The sequence below is a fragment of the Equus przewalskii genome, chromosome 14 (genome assembly GCF_037783145.1).
Source record: "Equus przewalskii isolate Varuska chromosome 14, EquPr2, whole genome shotgun sequence".
Classification (NCBI taxonomy): Eukaryota; Metazoa; Chordata; class Mammalia; order Perissodactyla; family Equidae; genus Equus; species Equus przewalskii.
Genome location: NC_091844.1, coordinates 29859892 through 29882343, shown reverse-complemented (window position 1 = coordinate 29882343; position 22452 = coordinate 29859892). Strand labels below are relative to the sequence as shown.

The 22452-nt window shown below is 37.5% G+C and overlaps 1 protein-coding gene across 6 annotated transcripts in view; it reads right to left on the bottom strand.

The window, feature by feature from the left end:
- Positions 1-22452, bottom strand: part of EXOC6B (exocyst complex component 6B) — a 579159-nt gene that overhangs the window by 329869 nt on the left and 226838 nt on the right. For 3 of the 6 annotated variants that reach the window (XR_011525981.1, XM_070572413.1, XM_070572414.1), the window contains exon 7: positions 16042-16218. The exons of 1 other annotated variant lie outside the window; for it this stretch is intronic. Coding sequence is in view for 3 of the 5 variants with exons in the window: in XM_070572413.1 (XP_070428514.1) it covers positions 16042-16218 (177 nt within the window). In the remaining 2 variants the exon portion in view is untranslated. The remainder of the gene's footprint in view (positions 1-16041; positions 16219-22452) is intronic. 2 more of the 6 variants (XR_011525982.1, XM_070572415.1) reach the window with 1 other exon arrangement.

Genomic DNA, 22452 nt, shown 5'->3' with positions numbered 1-22452 from the left:
CTTTGATAACTTGACCTTGTCTTCTTAGATACATGATAGTCCACATAAAAAAGTCACTTCAGTGGTCAAAAACAAAACTTGCCACATAGGATAAATTAAATGACCTGCCAGTCAATTCCTGAAGGGCATAAGAATGAATGAATATTTAAGTCAGCATGCAATCAAAATACAGAAATATGCTAGGAAGAAAAAAGGGAGATCATGTAAAAAATAAGATAATGAATGGAAAAGCCAAATCTAGAAGTAACACCAGCAAATTATAATATGAACAGTGCATACAAATTAAACCTAGACATCAAAAGAGAAAGTAAAACAAAAAACATGTGGTAAGAACTGGAGTGTAGTCACAGTGTTAAAACTGACTTGTTACGTGACCTGACCTAAGTCACAACTTAATTTGGCCTCCATTTTCTCAACTGAAAAGGGAAATTATCAGTTGACATATACGAATTTAACAACAAAAAGAGAAACTGGAAGTAAATATTGAACAAAACAAAATAAAGCAAAAAACAAAAGACAAAATTACATAAAGAAATAATCAAAATAAAGACCTAGATGATGGGGCCAGCCCTGTAGCCAAGTGGTTAAGTTCGCAGGCTCTGCTTCGGTGGCCCAGGGTTTCACCAGTTCAAATCCTGGGCACAGACATGGTACCACTCATCAAGCCGTGCTGAGGCGGCGTCCTACATGCCACAACTAGAAGGACCCACAACTAAAAAATACACAACTATGTACGGGGGGGCTTTGGGAGTAAAAGGAAAATAATTAAATCTTTAAAAAAAAAAGTCCTAGATGAAGTTTTTGCTGTAACACAGGTAACTGCATGATTCATTAGAATATAAGCAGCAGGCATACCTAAATTAGCTTGGGCTGATTCACGATTACAAGGTCAGTTTCCCTTACTTCATAAAGTAAGCCTCGTTTCTTCTTTTGGGGCATAGCTTCTTCACCAACAAGCTTTTGCTAATGAAATCTACTCATTCCACAATTCAACAGTCCAACATCTATTTTCTTTCACCTCCAAAACCATTACATCTCTATATTTATTGGTTCAAATTTATTGACTAGTCTGTTCATTTGCTTTGCATCCATGAGGGCAGAGATCAAATCTCTATGTTTAAGAACTCTGTAGTGCTATATACCTGTAAGCACTCAAAACAAAATTTTACCTGAATCCAACAATTGATAGTAAGGTGCTCAAGAACCTACCTGATGGCCCAAGCATAGCTTTACTTTAAAAAAAAAAAAAAAGCCTTTAGAAAAGTTAGCAAGCACTGCAAAATTACTGAGAAAGATAATTTATGGACAGATGGGTACCATGTAGTAGAAAGATTAAAAAGCACGTAAAGGGGACAGCCCAGGTACACAGTGGTTAGGTTCACGTGCTCTGCTTTTGTGGCCCAGGGTTCACCAGTTCAGATCCGAAGTGTGGACCTGGCACAGCTCCTCAAGCCACCTTGTGGTGGCATCCCATATAAAGTAGAGGAGGATTGGCACAAATGTGAGCTCAGCAACAGTCTTCCTCAAGAAAAAAAGAAAGAAGATTGGCAACAGATGTTAGCTCAGGGCCAATCTTCCTCATCCCCCCCAAAAAAGCACATAAAAATTGTAACTTTAACAGTACAAATGGACACTCATTTTCATCTTAATAACACAAAAAGAGGCAGCAGGTAATCATATTTAGGCAGTCTTATTTGAAGTGACTACAACATTAAAGCATCTTTACAGTCTCCCCCTTTTATTGCAAAGTAGAGATTTGAAAGAAATTTATTTTATCTTTCCAGAAAAAGAGTCTACTAACAAAATCTATGGCTAACAAAACACAATCTCAAAAGAAGAAAAATAGAAAAATTTCATAAAATTCTATTTATAACAGTATTTAAACTACATAAAAATTACACATGCATAGGGAAAAAAGACAAGAAAGATGTAAAGCAAAACTTGACCTGCATAGGAAATGGAACTCTTTTCTTTTACTTAGAATTAGTGATTATAAAGTCATTTATTATATATACATTTACAAAAACTTTAGGGAAATTTTCTTACCTAATTTTGAATAAAAAATTCTATCACAACTTTGTTGTCATGTTCTTCTTCATGCAGCTTATTTATTTTGTTTTGCTTTGACTCAGAGCCATAGCTTCATTCAAAAGAAAACTGCTTCTAGCCATTTCTCAGATAGAGCCTTGGCCCCTTCACATGGCAGCCCCATCCTCATAGAATGAGCATCTACATTAGGGGACAGCTTTCCTAGAAACCTGTGACAAATAATCTAACAAATAGGTCTTTACATGGGCTAAGAAAATTGGTTCATCTGGGCCAAATAAAAAGGAGGAGTGGCTGAGCGGTTAAGTTCGTGTGCCCCGCTTTGGCGGCCCAAGGTTTCGCTGGTGCGGATCCTGGGCGCAGACATGGCCCAGCTAGTCAGGCCACGCTGAGGCGGTGTCCCACATGCCACAACTAAAATATACAACCATGTACTGGGGGGACTTGGGGGAGAAAAAGCAGAAAAAAAAATAGATAAATTTAGAGAGGAGATAAAGGCCTTTCCTGTCATCTCCACCAAATATTTACAAGCAAACCTATTCTCTGTAAGGCTATCTTGACATCATCATACTCAGCTTCAAACTGTTTAAAGTGCCCTGATCTGGAAGTATTGGCTTTGCTTTTTCTTAGCCTCTAAAAGCACAATCCAGTTAAGTCCTCCTAAGCACACGGCTGCCTGCTCTGAAAGCAGTACACAGAAACCTAGTCAAGAAAAGAAGGAGCAAAATGGGGCTTCAACTCACAAACTTTACCTCCACCCCAAAAGAGTCTACTATTGAGAAATCCTTTTTCCTCCATGCCCCCTTCTGTGAGGCACACTGTGAGGAACCAAGAAGAGTGCTGTGAGGAGAAAGGCACGTAAAGCATGCACTGACTCATGTTGCTTTGAGCTAGATATGTTTTCTCTGCTTCCACTAATGAAAAAGAATCACTTACATCTAGGGAAAGGCGAAAGGAGGAGAGCAACACAACGTACGTGAAGGAATGCTACACGTTTGGAAGGATGAGAAATGAACTTTCAAAACTCTAAATAAATGGGGGTGGAGAAAAGAACAAAAGGCAGTTTTTCCTGACTCACATAAATAGGTCTGCTTTAAGGTCCACATTTTGCTTCCCATTTAAAATGCTAAATCTCTGTCAAAGTTGTATTCCTTCTTCTTCCTCTCTTTTGCCCCCTCCTCCCCTCAAGTTGCAAATGATTCAAGCAGGTTTAGGTTTCAGCTGGGGCAGAGGGAGGGGTCCAAGGACACTTTCCTAAGCTAACAATGACTGTCTGTAATGGTTTCTGTCTTCTAACAAAAGCCATGACTCCGTCTTTATCAGCTTCATCTAATTTTTCCTTTCCAAAGTAAATAACACAGCCCTTGCATTTTACACATGTCCAAGTTTGACAAATCATTATCGACTGAGACTATAACTGATAAGAGATAACTTTGTGGTAGGAGGACGTTGTCATTTCCTCTCATAAGGGCTTTCTTTCTGAGATACAGAAACATGATTAAAATAGTTAAACATTTCCTTTGCCTGGCAGCCAGGAACTCAAGACATTAAGATACTGGAGTCTGTATTTTTCTAGTTCAAATAGATCTATGAAGATACCAACAGTAGCCGCAAACAGTATACTCAAGATTATCCTGCTTTTTTAACTAGTTGTTTTCTTTATGAATTCACATGAAATAATTTCATCACCAAGGACAGCAGCTGCCTAATTCCCTATATAGTTTCAGAATGGAGAGCATTAGTGCCTTTTATCAGCTCAAACCTCTTTATTTTCAGAGACGAGCAAGTAGTAGGTAAAATTTTAGATTCTTTAACTAAGAAATCTGTGCTTCGGAGCATGTTATAATATTATACAAATTAAGATATTAAAACAACAGATAATAATAAGACACTAAAAGAATTTAGGGGTGACTGGACTACAGAGGTAGATATCATGGAGGCACCTACTACAACCTAAAATTACACATTCACATACCCATTAGCAATCGTGTATCGCTAGACACCAATATACACAGCTAATTTGTCCATTTCAATATGATTCTTTTTTTTTTTTTTTAGAAGATTGGCAACAGTTGTTAGCTCAGTTGCCAATCTTTTTTTTTTTTTTTTTTTTTAAGATTTTATTTTTTCCTTTTTCTCCCCAAAGCCCCCCGGTACATAGTTGTGTATTCTTCGTTGTGGGTTCTTCTAGTTGCGGCATGTGGGACGCTGCCTCAGCGTGGTCTGATGAGCAGTGCCATGTCCGCGCCCAGGATTCGAACCAACGAAACACTGGGCCGCCTGCAGCAGAGCATGCGAACTTAACCACTCGGCCACGGGGCCAGCCCCTCAATATGATTCTTACTAACAGTTTCCATCAAAGCAATATTTCCTAATTATTTGCTGTCAAATAGTACTACATCCTACCAACATACAAACTATCACGTGATACCACTATCTAGATGACTGAAAATAGTCTAGAGACAGAGGAAGTTATGAAGCAAGAAAAGTAAATGTCTAAACAGGATTAACGAAAGGCACCCTGAAAAAAATAGTCTTATGAGCCTCTGCAGACAATATATATTGGGGAAGATGTAAAGATTCAGAGTAGAAATGGGAATATTAGACAGTCAGAAAGAAAAGAAACATGAACATTTCAGATTATAAAAATTCTTGGGGGCCAACCAGTGGCATAGCAGTTAAGTTCACGCGCTCTGCTTCAGCAGCCGGTGGTTCACCAGTTCAGACCCCAGGTGCAGACATACACACGACTTATCAAGCCATGCTGTGACAGGCGTCCCACATATAAAACAGAGACAGACGGGGCACAGCTGGTAGCTCAGGGCCAATCTTCCTCGGCAAAAAGAGGAGGATTGGAGGCAGACGTTAGCTCAGAGGTAACCTTCCTGCAAAAAAACCAACAAACTCTTGCAAAAGATCAGGGTCTCACTTTTATGACATGTTTTTCTTCTTCTCTAATACATCTTAGTTCAGGTCAAAGGAAGTCTCAGGAAATGGAAAGGTTAATGGGTTAGTGCCTCTCATAAAGAATGAGGAAAAAGATTTTACTTATTAAAGAAAAAAGGAGATTTTTATTTTAAAATAACTGATGGTGGGGCTGGCCCCGTGGCCGAGTGGTTAAGTTTGCACGCTCCGCTGCAGGCAGCCCAGTGTTTCGTTGGTTTGAATCCTGGGCGCGGACATGGCACTGCTCATCAAACCACGCTGAGGCAGCGTCCCACATGCCACAACTAGAAGGACCCACAACGAAGAATATACAACTATGTACCGGGGGGCTTTGGGGAGAAAAAGGAAAAAATAAAATCTTTAAAATAACTGATGGCATTCAAGTTTTAATCCATTTAATCCATTTAATCCATAATCCAAGTTGTATCCATTAAATGGATACATCCATTTAATATTTTCATTATACCCCCTTCTCCCCAAAAAAGGGAGGCAGGAAAAAAAAAGTATCTGCAGGTAACAACCTGATAAGTCCATCTACTTTACTATGGGTAAGCCTGTCATTAGGAAAGGGGAATACAGCACAAGAAAAGATGGCTTGCTTCCCCCCACTCAAGAAGAGCAGCAAATGTACTAGGAGAGATTTACCTACACTGCTGGTAAACATCGTCCATGAAAACAGAAATGCATTAGTGCACTCCAGTCCTGTTGTGCGCACAGCTGTCCCAGGAGATACACACACACACACAGGCCATTATTTGTCTCTTATGAAACCTTTGAAAGTAGGTGGATCATCCAAAAAGAGTACTATAGACACTTGCAAGGAATTTAGATTTGTTTCTCACTAACTATTTGAGTCATTCTCCTTCTTGAAAATACTTTTGATTACCACTTTAGACAAAACCATCTCTTGGTATTGGTAAATGAATGCAGGGACTTGGTGCCCATTTCTGAGCATTAACTGGATCTCAAGTCATTAAAATGTACCAGGCATCTTTCTGAAGGGAAAAAACAACAAATTATTAGCTGAAGAGGCATCACCTTTGCATTCAGAGGATCAATTTTGACTGTGCATATTACGTCTGGAAGCTAGGGAATATCTGGCAAACATTTTTCACCAGTGTGCTTTTCTGTCCTATTTTGCTTGCAAAACTTCAGAGAAAAGAAAGGTAGAATTCACTTGGACATAAACTTTCATAGAGCAGGACTAAACAACCCCAACACATCAGCAAACTAGAAGGCCTAGGATTCTAAGTGACTAGAAGTAGCAAAAGTATAAAGAATGTTCTAAGCCTTTCAACATATAAGAATACCCTGACCAGAGTCCTATCCTAAAAAACGCAGGATTTTGCTTTGAGCTTCTCACAAATTATTATAATTCTTTCAGAGAAGTCCCTAAACAGAATACCACTTAATTTACTCAAGTGTTTGCACTAAGCAGAAGAAAATCAAGAAAAATCACCATTTCAGTGCAAAAAACCTTGTGGTCAAAATCAAAAGATAGTGCCTCAAGAATTCTCTGCTTAAAACTGAACACTGGGGAGATAAAGATTCAACTGGTCTTTATTTAACAATGGTCCACTATATGCTAAGAAACTCTAAACTGTCAAGCAAAAAAGGCAATTTAGCACTAAATATGGTATTAAATATAAAAGTTCTGAGAGGGGGAGAAATTAAGGTGATCAAAGTAGGTAGAAAAAAGTGTTATCATATTATAGGTAAAGAAGTAACATCCCTAATATATAAAGAACTCATTAAAATTGAAGGAAAAAAATCAAAAATCATTAGAAAAAATGCTCAAAAGACAGCAGTTTACTGAAAAAAAAAGTTATACAAATAGCCCTCAAACTTGGAAGATATTACATTTCACCGATTGTAACAGGAATGCAACATTAAAAATACACAGAGATACCATTTTTCATCTGTGCAACTGGCAAACTCTTAAGACTTAACAAAATACTCAAGAAGCTGTAAGGAAATAGGCACCTCATACACTGCTGGAGGGGAGAAGTGTAGAAAATGGTACAACTTCTATGGAGCAGAATTTGACATTATCTAACAAAATTACACACGTATTTACCCCTTGAATAAACAGTCCTGCTTCTAGGAACCTACCTTGAAGGTACATCTCTGACTACATGGGAAACAATTTTCAGGTTTTCGGGTTTATTTTGAAATTGCTATTTAAGTTTTAAGATGTTTTACATACAGTAAAATTCACCCTTTCTAAGGAACAATTCAATAAATTCTGACAAATGCATACAATTCCGTAATCATCATCACAAGCTAGATGAAAAACCAGTTCCGTCACCCCCAAAAATTCCCTCACGCCCCTTTGTAGTCAAATTGTTCCCTGACTGCCAGCCCTTGTCAAACACTGATCCATTTTATGTCCCTAGAGTTCTCCCTTTTCAGGAGGACCATAAAAAATGTACTCACAGGGTATGTAGCCTTTGAATCTGGCTTCTTCCATTTAGCATACTGCATTTGAGGTTCATCTCTGCTGTTCCACTTATCTATAGTTCATTTCTCTTCATTTCAGAGCAACACTCCAATTATGGATAGGCCACAGTTCATGTATCCCATTGCCCACTGGAAGACACTTGGGTTGTTTCTACTTTCTGGCAATGTATGAATAAAGTTGCTATAACCATGCAGGTACAGGTTTTTGTGTGAACACAATGGGTAAATACCTAGGAGTGAGATTGCGGGGTCACCCAGTAAGTGTATGTTCAACTTTATAATACACTACTAAACTGTTTTCCAAAGTGACTGCACCATTTTGCATTTTCACAGTAACATATAAGAGTTCCATGGGGCCGGCACAGTGGTGTAATGGTTGAGTTCATACACTCTGCTTCAGTGACCCAGGGTTCACAGGTTCAGATCTCGGGCGTGAAGCTATACACCACTCATCAAGCCACGCTGTGGTGGCACCCCACATGCAAAATAGAGGAACACTGGCACAGACGTTAGCATGGGCAAATCTTCCTCAAGCAAAAAAAGGAAGATTGGCAACAGATGTTAGCTCAGGGCCAATCTTTCTCACCAAAAAAAAAAGAGTTCCAGTTGCTCTGCATCCTGTCAGTACTTGGTATTGTCAGTACTATTTGTTTAGCTAATTCTAATAGCTGTATAATTGAAACACTAAATTTTAATAGGAAAATACTGAAAATCATTTAATGCCTACATACAGAAGATTGGCGAAATAAACTATAGCACATTCAAATAATGGAGTACTATTTAGCAGTAAAAGTAGAATGAGAAAGATTTCTAGTAACTAATATGGAATAATTTTCAGGATATATTTTCAAGTGAAAAAATAAAATACAAAAAATATATATGTATTATGCTATTAATAGTCATGTTGTGTAAGGTCTGAGGAAAGGTTCGTACATAAACACACAAACAATACTGATTAGTTACAAAGGGTAAATAAGAGCAGGGTAGAAGGCATAAAGAGGAGAGTGAGATTTCACTGAACATATCTTCTTATGTAATTTTGCCTTTTGAACCATGTTCGCATTATACATATTCAAAAAAATTAAATTAATAAGGATTAGAGAACTCTAAAAAATAATACAAAAAGAAACAAATGAACCTAATTCTACATCAGTTTGGCAACAATCACACAGAAGAAAAAAAAATAGCCAAGAAACATCTGAACAAAACACTCTGAACTACATAGCCCCAGTGGGATGTACTACAGAATAAAAAGAACTGAGAAGAAATCATGAACTTAAAAAATTTACTGCTTTTAATGAAGTCTGCATAGCAATTCTGAACCTATTTTATTTGTGACATACAATTAGGCAAATAAGTAGATATATTGAGAGTCTGGGAACCAGAATTCTCAGATACAAACATGGAACAGAAGAGGAAGACCTGCGATATTAGATTGAAATTAGAAGCACTATTTTAACACATGATTTATAAAAATGTTTATGTGTTGGTGTGACGTGTATTTCTTAGCTCTCTCCACAAAAGCAGCATACCTAATTCCCACATCTCAGTTTCTAAATATCATTCTCCAGTCAAAGGAACAAGAGCTCTTGGAAGAAATAGCTGATTCTGGGGCTGGGGCAGAACCTGAAGAGAACCAAGAATATCTTGTGCCAGAAAAAAGGAAGTGGTCAAAAATTGATGGAGACACGTCAAAGGATAACAGATGAGACTCACACTGGCCAAATTTGGAACAATTAGAGAATCAAAATGAAAGACAAGAATGGAATAACCCATTATATATAAAATAATAATCCATATGCCAATACTGACACTATAAAAAGGAAAGGGAGAAAAGGAGAGCTCTTCTTTATAGAAAAATGCCAAGTAATCAATGCAAACGAAATTATAAAAATAGAAAAATCACTATTTTACAATCACCAGAGTAGCCCATGATTCAGGAGAAAACCATCAATGAATTCTAAAACCACTGGGTGAAAAACTGTTAAGGAACAGGAGAGTTGCACAGTCTAAAAGTATCACTCCACAGCTCTCTTAGGAATTACAAAGAGGAAAAGGTACTTCTACAGTAGAGGAATCTAAGAGACACCACCTTAACCAATTGTGTACCTCCTGATGTGATGCACTGAAAAGAAGATTACTTTTGTAATATTCCTATCAAAAATGATTAAACTGAACCTAAGCATGAAGATGTACCATATGAACCTAAACAGAAGGATATTAAAGGAGAATAAACAGACAGAAAAATTAAATGCAATGTGTGATACCTGTCTGGATGTGGCCACAGGAAAAAGGAAAGAAAAAACAATCTTTTATAAAAGACATTATTGGGACAACTGGGAAAATTTGTATATGGGTTGTATATTAAGTGGTAGTATTGTATCAATGTTAAGTTTCCTGAGAGTGATAATTGTATTGGGGTTATGAAGGAGATTGTCATTCTCAGGAAACTACAGAGTGCAGCGTTGAGACTTCAAATATGAACAATGAAATATGCCACTTTCAAATGGTTCAGCTTTGAGGGCAGGAGGGGGTGTATTGTTTGATTCTTTCAAAATCAAGTGTTTGAGAGAGAACATGTCAAAATTGAACAAGTGGAGTAATTAAGTGAAGGGTATACGGACGTTCATTTTACCACTCTTGTAACTTTTCTGAAGATTTAGAATTCTTCAAAAGAAAAAAAATATTTTTAAAAAGAGGGTGTTATAGAAAAGGTGAGATTGAGCTAGTCCTCAGTGAAAAGTAGAATTAGGTATTTTAGACAAGGAGGGAGGGAAAAGGAGTACATTCCCTAGTTGAGGTTATTAGCAACTTGGCACAGAGTGAAGGGGGTAGCTGAATGAATATAACGGAGAAATTCTAGAAGATCTGAAAAGGCAAGTAGATGTTTATAATGGAGGCAAGTAAATGAAAAGACCTTTATATTATCACTGCAATGAAAAAAATTAAAAAGATCTTAAATCAATGTGAGCCATAGTATGTCTTTGCCAATGGATAGACCTAAAAGATCAAAGAATGGGAAAAAGAAAACCAAAATAGAAAGTCTAAAGCATGCCATAATGTTTTCAGATAATATATTTCCCTCAACAACAGCACAAATGTGATATAAATGGCAGTTGCCAATGTGCATACACAACAGGGGTTGTGGCTTAGTGGAAAGACCATATCCTTTGCAGCAATATTGCTACTCAGGGTGATTCTATTACTACCACACTTAGAAAGAGCCTAAGTTGGAAATACTGATTTTTATGTGACTTAAGCTGACTTTTAAAAGTTGGCAAGTAATTTTAAAAATTTTAAGCACTGTGCAAGCCAACAACCATTTGCAAGCTGTTCCTGGTCTACAGGATGCCAATCTGCAATCCCTGATTTAAACTCTAAAGTTCTAACGGCATCCTTTATTTCACTTTAGCCTACATAGAAATGATCTTCATTTTCTATCACAATGTCTTCATTCCTGTCAATAGAAAGTTTTGCAATAAACAATCTGAAATTTGGGTCAAATATATTAATAACTAGAACTTCTCATAAGCAATTTGACGTAAATTAATTATTGTCACTATACTTTATAGATGAGAAAAGACATACTTAAAGAAATTACATGATTTGCTCCAATAGCACAAAGCTGACAGAACCTGTACCCTATAAATACAAATCTTGTGTTCTTTCCAATCAACTTGTGTTATGGACTGAATTGTGTCTCCTCCAAAATCCATATGTGACTATACCTAACACCCAATGTGACTATACTTGGAGACAGGGCCTTTAAGAAGGTAATTAATGTTAAATCAAGTCGTAAGTGTGGGCCCTAATACAATAGGACTGGTGAACTTATAAAAGAAAGACACACCAAGGGCATACACACACAGAGAAAAGGCTATGTGAGGAGAAGCAAGAAGGCGGTCATTTGCAAGCCAAGGTGAAAGGCCGAAGGGGAAACCAATTCTGCTGGCATCTTGGTCTTGAGACTTCCAGCCTCCAGAACCATGAGAAAATTAATTTCTGTTGTTTAAGCCATGCAATCTGTGGTATTTTGTTATGGCAGCCCTAGCAAACAAATTCATCCTGTTACCTCAAAATTAGTACAGTATCACAAACATCAAGACATTTCAGAAGGCTTCATATTACATGACATTTGCATTTAAATTAGCAATTCTACCCTGCTAATTCCATATTTCAAAAGAGGCACCAAAATCTTAAGAGCTAAACCTGACATGGATCATTTGATCACGAATATTTATTTACCTGACCCATTCTCTATGAAGAGTTGTATGGATAACATGGTGACTACTGCTCTCTAACAGAGTGTAAACAAATTAAGAGAGATACAAACTAGAATATGAGATGTGCCATAAGTGTGTTACTAAATGAAGTGTTTTAAGAATGCAGAAGCTCTCAAGCAACCTAGAAACAAAGAAAAAATCATAGGCCCTGGTTTTTCAAACAATTTCTTACTTAACACTGCATTATTTCAGTAGACTTTCTATTTACAGTAGATGATGCCTATCAGTCCATGCAAATATACATTATCAAAAACTGTATCAACTTATATTTCATCTTTGTTCCCCAAAAAACCACAGTCATAATGCCATAATAGTAACTATTATATACTGATAGCATTGTGTGTGTCAAACACTGTGACAAGAGCATTATACACGTTATTTCAGTCAATTCTCACAACAACCCTACCCTCAAGAGGAATTATCGTCCCCCTCATCAGAAATAATACATCGCTTTAAGGGGTTCTTTGTATTTTGTCTTCAGTTATCTCAAAAATTATATTCCTGATGAATCTAGATCCATAAATACATCCTCAATCTAAAATGTTCACCACTTCCAAAAAAAATTTTTTAAGTCCTATCTAGATTTTTAGAGAAGAGTAATAACATCTGCTTATAGCACAGGATGATATAGAGATTCAAACCAAATTCCTGAAATCATACACATTTCTATTAAATATCAACTGAAGTAAGTTGAAAATCAAAAATGGTCAAATATCAGCAGTTTATATAGTTCAACTTTAATATATGACACACAAAAAAACCTTACCTTAATTAAGGTGACCCTTTCATCATTAGCTCAGACAAAAATAGAACACAAATAGAGAGAGAATTTTAAGGGGAATACTTTTCCTGCAACACTTCTCAGCAATCAAGAGACTGACTCTGCCAGTTGGTTCAACATGTGAGTTGGTTTTTCAGCCAAGATGACAATTTACTACTATGACTTCATCTTTGGTTCCCCAAGCTATTAAGTTTTTCCCATCTCTGACACAAACTTTATTTCAGTTTAAAAATATATTAACTTTCTGCTCACCATGTGCAAAGCTATGTTCTAGGTGTTTGGGTTTCCCTACCCACCTCATTCTAAGGTCTCCTCTTAAGCATCATCAAACTGAAGACACAATAAATAGTCTATGAATGTCATGTGACTCAAAGTATTAGGCATACTTCCATTAAAAGCACAGGAAAGGGTAAAAGTTCTTTCTTAGTTCAGAGAATAAAAAAATACCTAAACTTAAGTATGTTAAATCAGAATCATAAAATTTCATAAACAATAACGCTGGTCATCTATTATAAGCAGTAGATTTTGGAAAACAAAATATAACTTTCTCTTCAAGTACTACACTCGTTGGAAAAATTTTAAGACATATGAATGGAAATCAATAGGAGGCTCAAACATTCATGGGTTTATTTTCTTTATGCACTAAAAATGCTTCCTTGTGGTCCTCCATACCCCTGCAACTCAGTGTGTGCTCCAAGACCAGAAGCACCATCCTCACCTGGGAGCTTGCTATAAATGCAGGTTCTCAGATTCACCCCCAACCTACAGAATAAGAATCTGCATTTTAATACACTTACAAGGTGATTCCTATGCACCTTCAAGTTCAAGAAGCAGTGCTGTACAACATGGTTCTTACCTCGGGCCCTAGGGGCAACACGAGTTTTATGATTCCCCTGAAATTTCATGCAAGACTTTTTGAGAGTGCACATATGTACATTTTACTGGGAAAAGACTCCATATATTTTTATCAAACTCTGGAAGTAATATAGACCCCAAATAGATTAAGAACCACTGCCCTACAGGATTCTACGCCACAGTTTAAAAGTCAAAATATTTCAAAAACTATTTACGCTGCTCTCAATGAGGTCTGTTGAAGAATGACAAGAATGAAGGTCAGAACGTCACAGTGGGTCACAAAAGACCTTATCTGAAGAATTTATTCACACCATGCAAGAACTGTGCCAAGAAACCAGTTTGGAGACATCTAAATAAATAATTCTCTACATGAGGTTTGAGATTAAGAATGTGCACTTGAAGAAGATTCAAACTGAGAAGTAAATAAATATAAGGTAGGATTTTTTCTAAGATAGGATGCCATTAGATGACAGTGAAGTGCTGAATTCTTGTTGTAAGAGCTCAATCAGCAAATTGCTAATATGAATTTGGTATTGGGACGGTTTGATTTGGGATATGGGACCACTTTAAAATGTTAACTTCCAAATATATTCTTACAATACTTCCTTTATGAGGCACTCCCAAGACACTTTACTAGTCCCACTTTCTTCATCTTCTCTGGACCTCAGAAGATAAAACAAAGAAGAAATATGGCACAAAAATTAAAAGAGATGTGCACAGGATCTTCAGTAAGTTAATGGTAAAGAATGGCTCCTATCCAGAAGGTTCTTGGTGATATATGAGAACCGTGTAGATATTTCATTCTGTCATCTTATCATCTAACCATCTCTTTGGGGTGTATACTATGCAGGGGCACAGGCTATGTCTAACTTCTGCCATAGTGCCTGACAGAATTTAATTTCCTTGACAGGCACCCAAAATGTAAATAAAAGACATTAACTGGTCTTTCTTGAGACTGCCACTTTATTGTACTACTACTACAACTCGTCATCAATGATAGGCCTAATACCTAACAGTCGAGTCTCCAGGGTGGATCTATATCCTACCACACCAGTCATTACAGGCAAGAGAGAATGCTAGAAAATATTCAGGAAAATTAAGTCTTCTCTGGCCCTGTCTGTTTCCATGGGTATCAAATACTTGGTACTTTTTCCTTAGTTCTATTTCCTGGAGCTATTAAAAGTTCTTGTTATCCAAGTACGATAGAGATTACAATGAAACTTTCACACATTGTTAACTACTAATTTACATAATAAACATATCCTGATAAAGTGTAAATTATAAATACAATCATCCAGTGATATTGCAGAAATGTATCCCCGCAATAATGAACACTTTACACCTGCGATAGTTGCTCAGACAATGCTAACGTGTTAGACACATAACTAACTTGGTTAATTGCTTTTCAGCCCAGTTTAAACAGTGCCAATTCAATTTCTGAAGTGAAAGAAGAATAATAATAAGGACAGGCAGTGATACATACAGAAGAGCAGCAAGGAAGAGCAACGAAAATAGGACAGAAACTAGTATTCGCTGACCACCTTTTACGGTACAGGCACTTGGCGATCCTATGGGGCTAGAGACTACCGTCTTTACCAGATAGATGAAGACACTAAAGTTCCAACAGATTAGACAGCTACCTGAGATTACAAAGTCAGAGTGTGACAACTTCTGGGGGCTAGTTTTGGTGGGAGAGGGGCATAAGAAGAGTGGTAAGGGTACAACAGAGGACAAAAATGGGTTAGAGACAGTGAACTCAGTTTTACCTGGAGAAATGAAACAACAAAAAGGAGACAAGCACTTAAAGGCAAAACAGGTCCTGAGTACAGGAGTAAACGGTTCCTCGCACGTGTCAGTGGACATTTAAAACATACATGATACGATTATTAACAATAACTCTTAAAAATAAAACAGCAGAGCCAGATATGAATGCAGTCTGACTCCTAAGCACTACACTCACAGAGAACCTGATCCAGTTTACATAAATGATAAGTATTTAGAGAAACATTTTCACAGGAAATGTCAAACGTCATAATAGCTTTATTTTTAAAAACACATTAAATATACCTCCAACAACAAAAAAGGATAAAAATATGTACTAGTTAAGCCACTTAATCTTATTCTTTACTTGAAAGTGACACAGAACTAATCTAAGAGGTTATGGATATGTCACAAAATTCCCAGATTCCCTATAATTACTCATACATTTATTTCCTCCAGAAATATATTCTCAACTTTCTTGAACTTCTTTGTATTTTCAATCTGAACCATTTCTCAAGGCTAAGAAATCCCCTTCTTTACTCCCCACTGTTTAAAGTAACATCTTTTATTTGCCTCCAGTAACTTCGTTCCACTTTCAGCGGAGGTCACCTAGACCTCTTTCTCTGGGTCAGGTAAACGCTCATCTTCCTTTCTTGTAGCACCCAGTCAGTACACAATCAAAAAACCCGGAAACTTTTAAAAAATGGATGAGTGCTTCAAAATCTAAAGAATTATAATCTAAGATATCTTAGTGCAACTTCAGTTTCCTTTAATTGGGGCCCATTTATATTCAAAATGATATATAATACAGAAGATCACATAAGCTGTGTTAAGTGGATAAATTCTTCATCACATCTCAAATATACTATATTTAAACTTAACACCAGTCTCACTTTCCCAGTTAGTTACCTCTTCATCATCTTCCTCATCTTCAACATCCAGAATTCCTGAATCCTGTTCGGACTTGGGGCTAGTGCTTTCTATCTCTGTATCAAAAATTGTATATGCATCTTTCTTAGATTTTCTCTTGCTACCTACTCTGGGTTGTTGCAAGACGATGTTATCCAGGTTTCTTTGTTGTTGGGCCTAGGATAGAGACATACATACACATAAAAAAAAGAAAGAAAGAAAAGAAACAAAATAAATAAGCATTCAAAGAACTTCTAATTTTGAACAAACTGGTATCTTAAAGAAAATACTACAACAAAAAGCCTTAATACATAAAGTGTTAGTCCCAGAAATAAAACTACACATATTAATGTATACATTTTTAACCCTGAAGTTACCCATCTTATTCATTTTCCCAGCTTCCATAGAAAAAAGGAAAATCAGTCAAACTCCTCATAAAACTTTTCAAATACACCCACATAAATCATCACAAAAATGAAATCTACCCATTTTCACCTAAGTAGCCAAGAAATTAATGCAAGTGACTAAATATTTATATCTTACAAGATAAATGCCAGACTGAAACCACTGTGGTTGGGGAAGGAGGATTGGGAGCCTTTAAGCTTATGGGGCTCTTACAAACAGTTACGTGAATATAAGAGACCAATAAAACGTAATCAGACAATGAAATATCTTAATAGAGTGATTTGAACTAACTAATCCAACAGGATTTCAAGAACTTAATCTGTGGAAAACAGAGTTTTAAAGGCTTTCGTCTTCTGCACTTTTGGAGAAAAGGAAGTGTAATCTCCTCAGCATAACAAAATATACTCAAATGATGGTGTGGTTTCAATAGCTACAAAGAGGTGGAAAGTGTGACTATGCAGAGTCAACAACAAAGTATTAAACAAGACAGTACTAGAGCTGGAAGGGAACTTAGTCACCACTCAGGAAACCTAGGCTAGAAAACAAAGCATTTGTTTGAGGTCACAAGGTTAGTTAGCGGTAAATCAGAGGCTCAGCGTGCCATCTCCTAAATTCCAGATCAGTAATGTTTCCACTACACCAACAGTTCCTCAAAGCATGACAAAACGATTCCTTCAAAAAGGGGTCTGTGGTCAAATAAATGGGAAACACTGCAAGTCATGTACCCTTCTCTCATACAATACAATGTGCATTAACACAATAAAAATGGGGAAAAGTCCAGGGGTCGGCCCAGTGGCTCAGGGGTTAAGTTTGCACGTTCTGCTACAGCGGCCCCAGGTTTGCCATTTTGGATCCTGGGTGCAGACATGGCACTGCTTGTCAGGCCATGCTGTGGCAGGCGTCCCACATAAAATAGAGGAAGACGGGCACAGGTGTTAGCTCAGGGCCAGTCTTCCTCGGGAAAAAGAGGAGGATTGGTGGCAGATGTTAGCTCAGGGCTAATCTTCCTTAAACAAAAAAAAAAAACCTGGGAGAAGTCCTCATTTAAGAAAACTTCTTTAATTTGGTTTAACCCAGCACGTCCAAAAGTATTTCATAATGTAACTTTCCTTTTTTTTCTTTCTTTCTTTTTTTTTGTTAGGAAGATTGGCCCTGAGCTAACATCTATTGCCAATCTTCCTCTTTTTGCTTGAGGAAGATTGTCACTGAGCTAACATCTGTGCCAGTCTCCCTCTATTCTGCATGTGGGACGCCGCCACAGCATGGTTTGATGAGTGGTGTGTAGGTCATGCCTGGGATCCAAACCCACAAACCCTGGGCCACCAAAGTGAAGCACACAAACTTAACCATTACACCACTGGGCTGGCCCCCTGCCCGCCTTTTTTTCTTTTTGAGAAAGATTAGCCCTGAGCTAACATCTGCCGCCAATCCTCCTGTTTTTGATGAGGACGACTGGCCCTGAGCTAACATCTGTGCCCATCTTCCTCCACTTTTTATATGTGGGACACCTGCCACAGCATGGCTTGCCAAGCAGTGCATAGGTCCGCACCCGGGATCTGAACTGGTGAACCCCAGGCTGCCAAAGCAGAACATGTGAACTTAACTGTTGTGCCACTGGGCTGGCCCCCTCTTTTATTTTTTTTAATAATACTTAGCATCATCCCAAGATACAAAACTTGAGAAAGGTGGCCTCTCAGAATATCATTCCTTAATCAATATATGATATTTCTCCTCACTGACAAGTAGAAATTAGTTCAGGAGAAAATCAGAGTCTCCAAAATATTCTGAATGAGATTAAGGGATTCAAGACAGATATTAAGTACAAAATGTTAGTTCAAGCACTGGTTAAGTGAGAGAATTATAATAAGACAGAGAAAAACTTGAACTATGTGAGCTAGTTTCTGCCAAGAAAATGAAAAGAATCTACATTCCAGAGATTGGAATCAATGGACAAACTTGTTTCTCTGCATAGTGCTCATTGATATTTTGGTTTGACTTACATAAAATACATGTCTTCAGTAACAAACTGAGAAAGAGAAGGCACCCAAAAACATTTAATTTAGGTTTGTACATAAGACTTATAAACGTCAAGCAGTTGAGACCCTAAATTAGGTAGAATATTCTTTCTATTCCTCTCAAAAGTAACAAGTTCTCCCCCAGTTACTTGCAAAGCAAACCACACAAAAAGGAATCAAGGACTCTGGGGAGACACAAAGGAAGGGGGAGCTTTCTAAAGCTTTCATATTTTAAAAAGCAAGCCCTCAACTAGAGAATGATCTCTTGTCCCTTAACTCTATCCTCTCTTTCAGTACAGCAATACCAAAAACTTTCATAAGCTGGCCTTATTTTATTGAATCCCAAGTTAACTATTTTTCTTTCACAATCAAAAAAATACTGCCAGTGTATCAAAAGCCATCAAAAGGAGCCAGATTTAAATAGTCATCTCAACCTGAAATGATACAAATCTGAAAGCATGCTATAGAAGTAATTTTAGATCTTCTATGATTTGTTCTTTTTACATGGTATATGGTTTTCCCATCAATTTGGAAGAGCATAAAGAAGTCTGGGCCAAATCAGCAAATTAAGACAGCAAATTCTTTGCTAGAAATTGAAGCATTTCGAGCTGTATTCCCAAGCTCTAGCAGAACGTGGGGTCTCTGTCAGAATTCCCAGGCCTTCTCCCGTCTGTAAAAGCGCAGTCAGGGCAGATCTGCCAGCAGAAACTGGCCAAGGCGGAAACACTGAATCACAGGTAAAAGAGTGAAATAAATACTCAGATATTACCCATTACGGATGCAAATGAAAATTACCATCTATTCAAAACGCATCTTAGGGAATTGACAGGAAGTCGGGAAGAGTAAATATGCAAATAAATACATATAATATGTACTAAAATAAAAATGTCACATTACAGTCCATGAAAAAAAAAAAAAAAACGGTAAAAGCCCTTGAGAGCTCTCTTCTGACATGCTAAGCTCTTTTCTGACATGCCAAGCTATCTCACCAGGACCATTTGCTCTGTCCCTCCAAAGACAACCTTTATAATCATGAGCCAAAGAAGCAGCTGCTGATTTCTGCCACCTGGGCTGGAGAGGGCGCAGGAGGGTACGAAGCATACAAATAGCAGCTAGATTTAGAAAGCATTTAGGTGTTCTCTTTTTCTTAGTTGTTCACTCTTTTTGTGAATAACTTCTACACATTTAACCACCTCTTCCTCAAGATGCCTTCATATATATCCTTCTCTGATTTCCTAACACAGAGAAAGTAAGCAAGGTTTACTACTCCTCAACCCCTCTTCCCACTCTCCCAAGATCCAGCAGCACATCTCCAGTTTCCTATTACGACCATGTGCTCTACCATCATCTCACTTCCAACATACCTAAAAGGGGACTCATCGCCTTCTCACTGCAATTCCCTCGCGTACGACAGCCAGGCTCTCCTTAAACCACATCCTTCACCACACCAATTAGGCCTGAGGGAAACTGGGGGAAAGTTTAAACAAGCGCAAATCCAAACTCTATGATCTATCACTTAGACTCCACCAGAATGGGAGCTGAACCTAATTTTCCATGTACTTATCCAGTTCTCTCCAACAAATCTTCCACTTGGATCAGACTCTACCTCATAATATACTAGGTATATTTCCACTTCTGTATCTTTGCTTATGCCATTTCTCTTCCTGCTTGAATCCAACCCTTCCTCCAAAACCCAACTAAAATTCTTCTTCCTCTAGAAAGCCTCCTCTCACTGCCCTAATTCACGGTGCTTTCTCTCTGTATTCCTGTTTTCAGTCAAATACGTATTAAATGTCTACTTGGTACCAGGCATGGTGCTGCGTACTGGGTATACAAAGAAATAAGCTGGAGTCCCTGGCTCAAGAACCTCCTATCATACGATTATGGGAAGCAGATAGGAAGACAAGTGGCTGAAATTCAGTGCAATAAGTATAATAATAGAAATAAATACAGAGGACAATGAGTGGACAAAGGAGAAAGTAATCAGATCTGTCTGGAGGGGTTTCAGGAAAGCTTTCACAGAGAAATAGGTGGCAAACTGTGCTCTGAAAAGGTAAAAATTGATTTTGCCAAGGAGGGAGGTAGAAAGGGTAACCACTCCAGAAGAAGAAAACAGCATGAGAAAGGACCATGTGTGAAATAATATTATCCACCCAAGGAATAAGAAATTTTGTATAAGAGCATAGGTCATAAAGAACTAACGATATAAAGTTAAAGACGCCATACAAAGCAGTTGCACCATTAGCTGGTAGGCAATGGAGAACCAAGAAAAGAGGGCAAGCTGGGGAATAACAGGATCAGCTTTATCATTCAGGCAAATCCTCTAGGAGCAGACGAGTGATCAACAGAGAAGATAAAGCCTAGAAACAGGAAAACCAACACAGATCACTCTAACAATCCAAGTGACAATGATGAGGACTTGAATTAAGGCAGCAGCAGGGGCCAGCCTGGTGGCGTAGCAGTTAAGTTCACACGTTCCGCTTGGGCAGCCTGGGGTTCACTGGTTCGGATCCTGGGCACAGACCTACACACCACTTATCAAGCTATGCTGTGGCAGGCGTCCCACATATAAAGTAGAGGAAGAAGGGCACAGATGTTGGCTCAGGGCCAGTCTTCCTCAACAAAAAGAAGAGGATTGGCAGTGGATGTTAGCTCAGGGCTAATCTTCTTCAAAAAAAAAAGGTTGCAGCAGATATAGACAAGGCAGAAGCACCAAAATTTACTGATTTGAATGTAGTTCATGAAGGAAGGAAGGAAGGAAATAAGAATAACTCCACGTTGGGGTCAATTCCAAACAATAGGAACCATAAAAATAATAAGTTGAGAGCAGGATGGAAAAGATGGAGAAGTTCACTAAGGCTGTCGAATATCTAGGTAGAAAAAAATGACAATACAACACTTCAGTATGTAACTCTTCTTTCTCTTCAGTATGTAACTCTTCTTTCTCTGAGGATAGGAAACACACTTTACCATTCTTAGAATCCCCCAAGTCAAGATACAGTGAACATACATAGTAAATTTAGATAAATGTTTCCTATACAAAGGCAAAGGACAACAAAGAAATCTACATGAGAATGAGATCCGACACAACAAAAGACAGCGACATCTATGAAAGACATGGTTTAGATGTTCTCCTACCTATTAGAAGAAGGGGTAAAACCCATAAGAATTATTCAATTTGGACTATTAACCTAAAAATGTTATTAATACTTTCACAACTATCAAAGAATGTCTACAAGATATCCTATCTATGCTATTAAACAAAGTTTTATTGTGAAATACAACTTTCAAGGGAACTTAGCAATAAGACAAACAGTCAAAATTATGTGGATCAAAAGTTTCCATCTTTATCAACCCAATACTGACCTCTAGTGGGTTGAAGGAATACATGCAAGTAACCTTTAGAATCAGAAACTAGTTGAAAAGAGGTCCAGGCTAACAGGTGGGAGGCCTGATAGAATTACATGGACATCAATTACAGGGCGCTATAACAAAAAAACAAAAAACAAAAACTTCTTGGAGTAAGACAGGTCTTTAAATCTAAGCTTTGGAATTTATTAATTCTATAACCTTGGGCAGATTTTTTACTTCTCTGGGCAACATACCCATGTATAAAAAAACAAGGTCAATAAAATGTACCTCAAAGTTACCACAAAGATTAAATGAGATAATATAGGTAAAGTATCTTGAATTAAAAGATAAGTAAAACAAAAAACACTAAAAATTTTAAGCTCCACCCATCTTCCCTCTGAAAATGAAAGCGGACTCTCGTTTCACTGTCTACTATGGAAGTATCTGAGATCTAGCAATATTTAGATACATAATATTATCTTTTTCCTTTGTCAACACACACACACCACAAATACAAAAACATGTTAATTGCAGTTAGTTGGAAAATAAACATAAGAAAAAAAATCTATCAAAATCTCCATTCAGTAATAATCAGTTATTTTGGTGAATGACAACCCAGCCTATTTTCTGTACATATATA